Source organism: Hemicordylus capensis, chromosome 2, assembly GCF_027244095.1.
Source record: "Hemicordylus capensis ecotype Gifberg chromosome 2, rHemCap1.1.pri, whole genome shotgun sequence".
NCBI lineage: Eukaryota > Metazoa > Chordata > Lepidosauria > Squamata > Cordylidae > Hemicordylus > Hemicordylus capensis.
Window position 1 is genome coordinate 282,483,915 of NC_069658.1, and position 12,423 is coordinate 282,496,337.

Sequence of the window (12,423 nt, forward strand, 5' to 3'; positions counted from 1 at the left end):
GCAGCCTCTGCCTGAGTGGTGTAAAAACAGAGGGCTCTCCTATTTTCAGCTTCACGTAGCATTTAGTTCATCCCTGTGGTGATACAAAATGTCTCTATTGTTTTTGATGTGTGATGGCTCTTTCAGACAAACAAGTCATTGCTTGATGTTGCAGTTACTATCAGTTGAATTGGATATATCAAGTGGTCAGGAAGAGATGAGCAACAAGTAAGAAAACATCAGGTACAGAAAGAGAGAAAGGTAGGAATCTAGCAAAGCTGTGACTGGTTGAAAGGCATGCGTCTCCAAGCAGCAACCGCAGCCCATCAGGACCAGGGATAACAGCAAGCTTGGGCAGGAAAGGGACTGTAAAAGATGGTGCATCAAGCAGAGACCAAGTGGAATGACTGAAGAGAACTGTTATGAACTTGGGAGGAGGCACTATTTGTGCTCAAGCCGAGAACACAATTTATACATATCCTTTAAATATGCATCCAATCCAGCCATTCTTCGTGGATCCATGGAGCTCAACACAAGGAACAGCTTTTAGTGGGACAAGCACATTGCACAAGCACAGTTACTCTTTACACTGAAGTAAAAGCAGAAGGCAGTCAGCCCACACATAAGGCGCTGGATTGGGGACAGGATGTGATGGCTGTTGGAGTATCAATTTAGAACATTTTGTATAGTATTCAAACTTCCTTGGGTGCATATTCCTTTCTCTTCAACCAAATAACGACACAATTCCACATTCAGCCCACTTTCCAACATTCTGGCTTATCTTTTTGCTGCTTTGGAGAGCATCCTGCCTTATCTTGGAAACAAATGGTGTCTACCGACAGCTCTAAACAACAAAGTCATTTATCTGCCTGACATGTGTTTCCTTGTTTGTTTTCTCCAGCCTTGAGACACCAGCTTTGACAATATTTAGCTGTGTCAACTGTGGCAGACTTCTGAGCCCACTCACTCCATAAGTATGAATCAATTTCTTTGCTACATTCATCACACATCACACACTATAGTAAATCAAGGCTCATCAGTGCTTCCTTCATTTTGATATAAAATTGTACATACCTTTCAAAGGGAAGCGAGAAAGATGGAAGGTGAAATACAGCTTTAGGCTACTCTGCTGGATTAACTCTTGTATAGCATTTTAAGAGCACTGCTTAATGGCCCGAAAGCTTCCAGTTCAAAGCTCAATTCAACCATTCACTCACTGGGTGCCTGTATTCAAGAGATAGAGTCGGTGTGATGTAGTGGTTAAAGTGCGGGGTTAAGACTGGGGAGACCCGAGTTCATATCCCCATGACCATGAAACTTCCCAGACCAGCCATCTAGTCTCAGCTTAACCTACCTCACAGGGCTGTTGTGAGCATAACAGACATACAGTGGAGAGCTCCTTGAAGGAAGGGTGGGGGAAATCTATTAAAATAACAAAATCTGGAACAACCAGTTTTCTCATTTGGATAATCAGACATATTGTGTGTGTGTGCACACGCACACACACTTGTTCATTCAGTCTTACCAATTTTATTTCCTGCAAGGACTAAACATGTGTAAACCAGCTGCCTTGTACACAGATCACCAGCATAGGTGACACAAGCTCTACCATTTGTTGCTCTGGCAGCTGATACAGTGTTTGTAAATATGCCCATTCAAGCCACGCAAGAAGACAAAATATCAGCGATTCAGATCAACACAAGCTAGCCGGCTAGCTTCCAAATTAGCACTCCAATACAAGTTGTGGCTGACCACACTTCTGAGAGCAGTTAGTTTAGGGGTTCCCAACCTATGGACCTCCAGATGTCACTGACACTGTGGCTGGGGATGATGTGAGTTGTACTTCAGCAACATCAGGACCACCACAGGATGGAAACCCCTGAGTTAGTAGTTTTTTATGCAACTCAGGAAGGTTTGTTATATAGATATTGGTCACCTGCTTGCTTAAGCTTGGTGTAGATAACTATAAACAAATATATGAACAATTCATCATTAAAGTTTATTAACAAGAGACAGTAGCCCTAACCATCTCCTGCTGTAACCATGGCAGCCAAAAGCCAGTGTCTCCAAAGGATTCCAAGGCTCTGGCATGTCTCCAGCAGAAGAGAGTTTCAGGCAGCCGAATGGCACCTTCACATACTTTTGCCATGATAACATGGATGGCATTGTTAAAAGGATGCTCTCGGGGACTGCAATAGGACACATAGGAAGAGGCAGTCTCTTAGGTATGTGAGGAAAAAATGCTTCTCATTTTACATGGCAGATGTGCCATGGCATAACACATTTTATACAACAATGCTGGTGCTTCTCTGAAGAAAATACACACCAGGTTTGGAGATGTGCATCTCTCCTTCACAGTTCACATCTATAGCAGTAAACATCAGTGGAACATAATGCAATGTGTCTGCAATTGACTGTGTGAAGCAGCTCTAAATGTATGTAGAAATGAGCATGCTTATGCGGCATGTTTTGTGGGAAATTGGGTCAGTAATAGCAAAGAAGTGTTTTGAAATACCATGCATTCTTTACAAAGCATAGCATGGTCTAGGTGTTTGATGGTGAAAAGATGTTCAATAAAATTTGGGACATGTTAATTATTGAGAAAATCGCTTCACAAATTAAACATAACAACCTCCAATCTAAAGTAAGTTTTACCACACTGGATATCTTTCTTGAATTATATCAACAACACACAATAAACCAGGACACTTGAAATCCATCCTCATTTATTAAAAAGCCAAACAACATTGATTGACGCACAAAGATCACATACTTCATTTGACGTTATTCGTAATGATGACTGTCCTTGTTTGACAACTTCGTTCTTTTGTATTATGAAAATACCAAAATAAAAAGTATGTTAAGCAGACCTAAAGTACTGGAAGAGATGGCACTTAGTTGATCCTTTAGAAAACAAAAGCAAAGGATTAGATTAGAACAATATCTCCCCTAACATCTGCACCAAATTACTGAAGCCATTATTTGGGTACCAGTTGCTGCTTTCCCGTTAGTTTGGAGTGGTGAAAGCAGCAGAGCAAAGCTCTCTTCTCACTTGCTGATAGGGCAGGTATAACAAGGGTGCCACAATGGTACTCGTTAGGGTTAGGGAAAGAAACCTGCTGTCTGCTAACCAGAAAGGGCCAGTCAGGGCAATGGGGAAGCCCTTTCTCTTGGTACTGTTCTTACTGATGTTCCCTGCCTATCAGCCAAGAGTAAAAACCTCCCCAACCCAGTACTACTGCAGAACTCCAGTTTGTACTAACAGTAGTTTAAACTCCAAACCATCTTTTGAGTTAGAGATGTAAAGGCAAACAAAGCACAGTTTGTGTGGTTTCCCCCCCTTCCGCATCTTCCCTGAGAATCCCCCAGATGATTTACTAAATAATGGCCTCCAATAGTGGGGCAACATCTGAAACCATCACTTGTCTGTTCGGATGCAATGCAAAGGGAGAGGAATTGAAAGGTGATGTCCGATTTGTTTAGACATCAGCATAAACTATGGTTTGGTGTTATGTCTGAACCCATCTCTGTGTGCAGTTTGCCCTGACAATTGAAGGATGTCTTTACATACCAGCAATCAAGTTCCATATTTCCAAATACTTGGAAGTGGAAGCAGAATTTTATCAGTGCAGTAACACTGCCCAAGTATTGCGGAAAGTGAGGGGAACAAGAAAGGAGAGACTGTGGAACGATCGATTTGCCAAGCTAAGATTCTTCCTTACAGGAGGAGAGGGAAGAATAGAGAGAGACTGCTGTCACTAACATGCAAGTGCCAGTTCCAAGAGAACAGACGAGCAGACTCCCTCCTGCATTTTGTGGCTGGCAGCCAAGGAGGAAGTGTGAAGAATGAGACACTTCACTTTTGCTACAGGGAATTCTTTAATGCACCCCAGAGCCAGGGCTACGTACATGATACATTTGTATATATTTCGTTTCAAATTTGAACAAATCAGGCCCATAAAGAAAATGAGCACTTCATCTGTATACTCTGCATAATTAGTTTTGCCTCTGCCAACCAAAGTGGAAATGCATCATTTAAATACTTGTTAAGAAACAAAATGAAAACTAAAAATTTTCAAGATGTATAATTATATAGTATAATCATAGATGCACAGAATACATACAGCTCTGCCTACTGCTAGCAAAGAAAACCCTGCCTAGAGTTAACTACAAAACCATGAAGAGAGAAAATGACAGTAGATGCCACAGAGCTTTAAAAGCCACAAAATGCCCTTCAGGCTAAGCTCTGGCAATGTGCTAGGGTGCACCTTTTAGAGAAGAATTACTACTAAAGGATATTTCCTGACATAGCTAGAATACTGATAATCTGAAATCAAATGTTTATATTTGGAGTGAAATATGTTTTGTCTACACAAATAAAATATCCAAACCATTAACTCAGAACAGCCATCATGTTTCACAGGGGAAAAGACACACATTCAAAGGGCACAATCCTACATTCAATTATTGGGCAGTAAGTTCCACTGAGCACAATAGGATTTATTTCTGAGCAATCATGCACAGGATCAAGCTGCAGAAACACAAAATATGTTGCATATGTATTGAAAGGCCAGCTTATTAGATGTTAGTGTCTGGAAACTGCAAGTCAAATGCTTGTTGCTGTGTTTAGATACACATAAGACACCTCAAACGGATGAATACAAACCAACATATGACTACAATAATGAGTAGATGAATTTTTTCAAGTTGATTTATTTATTTATTTATACTGACTAAATTTTTAGTTATTTAATTATTTAAAATAACTAAGTTCTAGCAGATATTTAATATTTTCCCTATAAACACAAATCAACAGCTTTCAGCCAATATTTTATGTCTCAATAATATTACAAACCTCACTGAAATAGTGAGCTACTAATACAAGGTTTTCCAAGTCACTTACATATAAGTATCAAAATTTATGAGCATCAATGATATAGCAAGCAATTTTTAATACAATCTTGTCCACTATTTCCTAAAGATAGGCCTGCAATTTAAAAAAAAAACAAAGCATGGTAAAGAACTGAAAATGACATTTTTAAAAATGCATCCTGATTTGCCAGCATGATCTATTATTTGCTGAAGAGACATCTGACTGCTAAAATGGATTCTGGTAACTAGCAGTTCAAAATCCACCCACCCCTCCCTATTTGTTCTTGACACCGCTTCATGTGCAGTGTCAAGAAACAGAAGAGGGCTCGGCTGTGGAGTCACCTCTAAGGGTTGTCCTTTCCATTATGATCCGGTGAAGTCCTGGAGGTTGTGCTTGTTCCCATCTCTTGCGAAACGCTGCTGCCACTGTCACTTGCAGTAGGGGATGATGCTTCAGGCTGCTCCGTAAGCCTAATTACAGTCTGCATTTGCTTTCCTAATTCCTCTATCAGCTTCCCAGGAACAGATGTAGATTGTAAAGAAGCCTTTGATTTTTCATTACTAACATCTAACGCCAAAGTGTCTGTGTCTCGCCTTAATCCATTACAGTCAATGAGTAGGGCTGTCCTCTCCTCTTGGAGTGGGCTATGTAAAGGATTTATTTTCCCATCTTCAATGGCTGAGGACTCTTGTTCATCTGAATCAGAGCCTCCTGTCTCATATGATGAAGTGCTGCTTGAGTCTTCAGAGTCACTCGCCTCTCCTTTGGAAGGAGGCAGCTGCTGCCTGGAAACGTCTGCGCCAGCGGCTTTTAACTCCTTTGCTTCCTCTTGTACAAGTAGTGCTGCTGCTTCCAGTTCATCTAGTTCAAAACCTAATTTGGCTTTAGTCAGCTCTGCTTTCTGCACACGTTCAGCAAGGGCTGCCAACTTCTTTGACCTTGAGAGAGAGAGAGAGAGAGAGAGAGAGAGAGAGAGAGAGAGAGAGAGAGAGAGAGAGAATTTAACATGCCGTACTTGACTGACATCAACGTAAAGATGATTAAAACTACTGACATCAGTGATGACAAATAACTGCAAGCGTACCATTAAGCAATAAAGAACGCTCCTGTGGTAGAAAGCATGACCTGTCCCCTTAGCTAAGCAGGGTCCACTCTGGTTGCATATGAATGGGAGACTTGATGTGTGAGCTCAGTAAGATATTCCCCTCAGGGGAAGAGCAGAAGGCTCCAAGTTCCCTCCCTGGCACCTCCAAGAGAGGGCTGAGAGAGATTCCTGCCTGCAACCTTGGAGAAGCCGATGCCAGTCAGTGTAGACAATACTGAGTTAGATGGACCAATGGTCTGATTCAGTTAATGGCAGCTTCCATGTTCCTATTATTAAGAGTACCTAAATTTCTTGACTGTTCACTAACCGGCTGCATGTACTGCTTATTTTATTCAGCCCCTCAATATAACCCTATGAAAAAACACCACCACTCTCTGAAGATTCGATTAGGCTATCCCCCTCTACATCAAAGCCATTTGGATACTTAAATTTACACTAGCAAAGGGGATTAGTTTGTCTTCCAGTTTCCTTTGGCCAATGCATTTTCCCCTAGACTGTTTAAATATTTAGATCACTTCAGAAAATGTCAATAGACATTTCAGAACAAAGCAATTTTCTTGTTGCTAGTAAAACTGGTAATAAACCAAAAATATTACACAATCGTGTAAGACAGTGAGGCTGTTCAGACGAGCAGCCCTAACCAGACTGGGGCAGCCCTACCTGGGTTGCCTGGGTAGGGCTGGGTTACCTGGGTTGCCTGGGTAGGGCTGCTAATGTGACGGAATCCTAGCTGATCCTGGCACTGTCTCTCTGGGTAGCCCAAAGTTTTTACCCAGGCTTTTACCCTGAGAGAAGGGTGTGAGCGCCCCCATCCTGTGCCTGCAGCCCAAGCAGACACAGAGCCAGGTGCCTAGAGAAGAGCACCCAGCTAAGGGAAAATCCCTTCATGCACCGCACTCCTCGCACAATGCACCTAGGGATTTCTGGAGGCTGGCCTGCGTTTCCCCGGCTCCCAGGAGAGCTGTTCTTGTGGACACTTGAGCCACGTGGCCAGAAGAGGACCGCAGATAGTTTTTTAAAAAAAATATTTTAAGAAGACATAAACATGAATAATAAAACTGATACATAATGATGTCCATTAACCATCCTTCCAGATACGTAAATAATTAGATGGAGAGTGACTACAATTATCTTGATCTGTGAACAGAATAAAATCTGACCATATCATGAAAAAATCATTAGAATTAGGTTTACCCGCTCAAAATCGAATAATATGTGTCAATTTTTCAGATGTGGCAATATGCCACATAGACTGATACCAAGAGGTCAAAGACATGGTTTTATGCTTCCAGTATTGTGCAATGGATAATCTAGCCGCAGTTAACATAAGAAATATAAGATTGTTAGACAATAATTAGCTCCTGAATATACATTTAATAGAGCCAACTCTGGTCTCATATCTAACCTCTGCTGTGTAATTTTACCTATTTCTAAAAATACCTCTGTCCAAAAGCAGAAAATACTGGGACAAGACCACCATAAATGGAAGTATGTTCCATAGTCTGGGGGGGGCGGGGAGGTAGATGCTATATTGCCTCCCCACCTGCCTGACTTGAAGGTCGTGTGTGAACAACCTCTATGTATATGTGGTTGCTGACTTGTGCTTGGAAGCAAACATCTGAGGCAGTTATACTGTCATGATCAGCTCTTGCATTGTAATCCCTGGAAAGAAGAATTCTTGTCAGTACAAGCTTCTTGATGCTCTGAGAGCTTTTTGGTGTTCAGGATACCTTTCAGCAAATGCATTCCCTACTGAACTAAAAAAGGCATTAGCCCTGATAAGAGAAAGATGTCCACTTAGCCTCACAAACAAGCATACTTTTTCTCCTTTTTTGATGGAATAAGACATGTCAGTCTAGTTCTAGTGCAGGCTGTTATACAAACAAGAAAAGGAGACACAAATTTTGTTAGAGTTTCTTTCAAGAAAGAAGCTCTGCTTCAGACTGTAACAGGAAAAATCCTTCAAGTGCATTTCATTGCAAAAATGATTAAAGACCTCTGCGGAATTTTCAAGCGTAACCAGCACAAGACAAAATATGGCTCATCAGGTGCAGCTTGCTCTAGCAGATCAAGTAGGCAGATCAAAGGCAAATGAAGGAACCATGGCTGCGTGCAACGACTGCCTGATATATGGTTTCCAGATGCACTCTTTATTCCAGAACATCATTGTTCTACCAAACACAATGGACACCCCATTTTTATACACTTCATGCTTCAATAGAACAAAGACGATGTCTGTTATGGTAACCTTGGTCCAATGAAATAACACCACTTATCTGTTGAGCACCAAAAAAGAGGTATGTGCAGTACGTTCTTGCTGCAGACCTTCAGGATCTGCTTCCATTCAATAGGAGGGGCTCTTATCATTCAACAAGTGAAATAGTGAACTTCCTAGGATGAAAGAAATTGCTATGGCATTTCGCACTGTTTTAAAAAACAAACATTAAAAGACAAAAAATTGTGGCTGTCTACAATGGTGATTAAATGTGGTATGTGCTACAGTTAAATATAAATATGAGGAGAAATGGGATTCTGTATGCAACTAGGGACAGATTCCCTTCTTTTTGTCCTCTTCAAGATAAAGAGCAGTTTGCTAGTTCAATTAAAAAAACTTGGGGGAAATTAAGTGAAATAAATTAATGGCTTCAATATCTAATTAACTACTGCACAGTAACTAATCTTTAACAATTGGATTAAGTGAGGCTTAATTGTAAGCTTATGTGTGCTATTTCTCTTAAACACTGAAGGGTATTTTGTGCAGTCTGAAAGTTTTAAAATATTTTTAGAGAGACTGAATTGAGCAAATGCATTTTGGTCTTTTTAGAATGCAAGGATCTGATGAAGGATCAGGTCAGCAGTCCATTTGCTGATACGGTAGTACCAGTATAGTAAAGATAAGCTGTTACAATATTCTACCAGAACATTCTATTGGTCATAAATCAGAAACCATCACTCCAAACTGCTTGAACATTTGCAGACATCAACTGGGTGACAAGTGACACCATCCTTCCAAATCAGGCGCAGATCTGGTGTAAAATGGCTGAGATGCAGCCATTTAAAAAAAACTTGACTACATCTTTTTGCTATCAAACACCATATTTTATGTTTTTTTAAAATGTCCATTTAAATGTTTTTAAACCTCAGGTATATGCTGAAGCATAATCCTGTGCTGTTAAAAAAACAAAACACCCAACCCTTCTAGTATATTAGCCTCTGAGGTCTCCAAAACAGAAAGGAGATATGACCATAGTTAGAAGGATTTGACCTATCAGTTTATTGGATGTTTGCTCCAAAATCTGTAGTTGTTTTTTGCTCCAGAAGTTAGCAGAGTGGGCAGAAGAAAATTCCATTCTTCATTAAGAACAGGCTGGGTTTAGAAAAAGACAGACCAGATTTTTGTGTTAATTCATCTGATACAGAAGTATAAAAATGGGCCTCCCAAAAGATTGCATGCAGCTTTTATAGATTTATCCTCAGCCTTTGATTTGATAAGATAGGGATAAACTTTCCCAAACTAACATAGGTAAGAGATTACTCCTGTTGATATGGGAATTATATACTGATACTAAAGTAAGAGTCAGAGTAGGCCGTTATTGGGCACTTTCGGATGAAATACAGACAGCTTGAGGAGTTAAACAAGGCTGTTTAGGAGCCTTGTTTAACTCCTCCTTGAATGAGGAGTTAGCCCCTTTCTTATTTAATTTCCATATTAACAATCTGGCTGACTTGTTTGGAATTTCCCCTTCCAGCTATACAGGACAGAAAGACTGTTGATTGCTGTTTTAATGTATACCGATGATATGGTGTTATCTCTGACTAAAGTTTGGTTGAAAAGAATGTTAAATAAATTTGATGAAAACTGTTACAAAGAATTTCTTAAAGTCAACTATTCTAAAACAAAGGTGATGGTATTCAGTAAATGCCCAATGGGCGTACATCCTCTCTCAAAAATCTGGGTATCTATCTAAATGATATAGGCACATGGAAAACACAGTTACAAAATATAAAACTGACAGCTCTAAAGTCAACCAGAGCCATTTTGAAGTTCTGCTATTCCAGGTGAGGTAGATTAGTGGTTCCAGCCCTAAAAGTCTTTGTTGGGAAAATTACTGCCCAAATTCTATATGGGATTGAAATCTGGGGGCAAAAACCAAATGTTTTGAAAGAGCTGGAGGTTTGTCAGAATAAGCAAACCTTGTCAGGCGTGTTTTGTCATTACCCCCTGGGATTCCAGCTGTCTTCCTTAGAACTGAGACTGGGCCTCCTTCAGTAGAAGCTAGATCCATAAAGTCAGTTTTAATGTACAATAAGAGACTTTTGGAAATGCCTGAATGTCACCTTCTCAAACTCTGTTTTAATGCGCAAGGGGAGAGAGTTGGTTGGGCAAAATTTTGTCTGGATTTGTTACATTCCAAAGGTCTGTTGCATGAGTGTTTTAATATTCTTGAATGGATATAGAAACAAGTTACAGAATGGCTTTATGGGCTGGATACCCATCAGGATATGGAATCAATCAAGACTTCAAAATTTTCTTATTGGTATTTTTAATTTAAGGTTAATCATGAATCTGCTTATTATCTACGGGGTCTCTCTCTTGCACCATTAAGAATTGCATTTACAGAACTCCGATTGAAAACTATGCCCTCTGCTTTTCTAGATGGACGATTGAGACAAATTGAGATTCTGTCCTTGTTGCACTTATGAAGATGAGGACATAGCATTATGTATTGCTCTCTTTAACAAGACCCTAGAGAGGTATTTTTTTTAGGACAAATCCTATATTCAGTTCCTGGAAAAAATGCTAAGGAGAAAATCTGATGCTTGCTGACTGATGTTGATCCATAAATTACATACCAAACTGTTTTGTTTGCAAAAGCTGCTAAGTCTATCCATATTGCATTTCTGGAAAATATTGCAGTAATTGTAAAGGAGATCTTTTAATTTGAGAATATTTCAGCTTATTTTATCCTTTGTTTTGGAACGTGTATGTTTTAAAATTGCTTTATAAAGGCTTATAGTCATATACAACTGAACTGGAACTGGTCTCCATAATAAGGTAAAATCAGTGATTTTACCCTCTGAGGCTACTGAAACCAGAAGTATATGGGGCAGTGGTCCCTCTAATTTTCCTCATCTCTGTGCAGAATGAGTTTTGTTCTGGGTGGCAGTATCAAGGCAGTGTGTGCACACATGCATTCCGAATGGGGCCTTCCTGATTCAACCTGAGAGGGATCTAAAATGAACTGAGCAGACATCCAAAAATCTGTGAGCACGTGCACATGCTCACATCTTAGAGGGAACAGTATGAGGGGCAACTTCTCAAGAGTGACTTCCTGGTTCTGAATACAACTGCTTGATAAGAACAATCTAGGAACACTCTGGCACTACTATAATTAAACAAATACTCCCTCCCCCTTTTTCCTTTTATGGGCTTTTGTTTTCACACAAGGCAGTGGCACAGCGGTGAGGCACCTTGTAAGTCAAAATCAAGGTTGCCTTGGATTTATGGGGGAATATGAGGTGATGGCAAGTGGACTTGCAATGGCATGCAAGGCAGTGGCAGGGTGGCGAACAGGTCTTGTGTGCGGCCATGTGAAGCAGCAGCAAGGTGGCAGGGGAGCTTGTGACAGCCTTTTAACAAAGGGGTTCTACATCAGAAGTATACTGCCTATGAATATGGAAACTCCACTCAGCCAGCATGGGCTAAGCTTCCATTTCCCCAGAGTGCCCCATCAGATCTGCCTTTTTAAAAAGCCTGGGAATTCAGTAATTCAAGAACCTTTGGTTTAAAGTGAGATGAGGTGCTTTCATTTTCACTAGTGCTCTAAAAGGTGTGGCAATTGCAGGGGATCATTCCGTGCTACATAAGCTGTAAAATTTATGGATGATGTTAGAATGCAAATCTAATGTAAGGTATTGATGGCATACTAACTTAGCAGTCCATTTTTTGAATACATCAGAAATTGGATGCATCATAACACATAAGGAAGTATGAAGTTCTGACTGGACAGTTATAAATTTGGCATTTTGGAGAAGCTCTTTGTCCTGTAGAGATGCATCAAACAAGTTCATTGGGGCTTCTCCAGCAAGTGTTTAGGGAAGCTGCACCTGTTGAATTTCTGCCAGGATGCATCCCTCCCCAATCTAATATTGAGCCAAAAGACCAAGACAAAGTGTGGGTGCACAGAGCCTCATTTGTAAAGTTAGCATAATAAATGACACTGTACAAAGTCTGATCTGAGTTGTAAGTGACTGACCAAGAGGGAGATCTTGGAGTCGTGGTGAACAGCTCATTGAAAATGCTGACTCAGTACGCAGCAGTACGTGAAAAAGGCAAATTCCATGCTAGGGATCATTAGGAAGGGGATTGAAAATAAAAATGCTAATATTATAATGCTCTTATATACATCTATGCACTGGTCCCTCTAACAAGGATTCCCAGATGTTGTTGACTACAACTCCCAGC

General features: G+C 40.4%; 1 protein-coding gene across 2 annotated transcripts in view; it reads right to left on the minus strand.

Moving 5' to 3' along the window:
• Positions 1–2,688: 2,688 nt before the first annotated feature.
• The window catches only part of SHQ1 (SHQ1, H/ACA ribonucleoprotein assembly factor), a 136,973-nt gene continuing 127,238 nt past the window's right edge, over positions 2,689–12,423 (minus strand). For both annotated transcript variants that reach the window (XM_053299511.1, XM_053299512.1), the window contains exon 12: positions 2,689–5,790. In XM_053299511.1, coding sequence (XP_053155486.1) covers positions 5,196–5,790 — 595 coding nt within the window. In that variant the 3' untranslated portion in view covers positions 2,689–5,195. The remainder of the gene's footprint in view (positions 5,791–12,423) is intronic.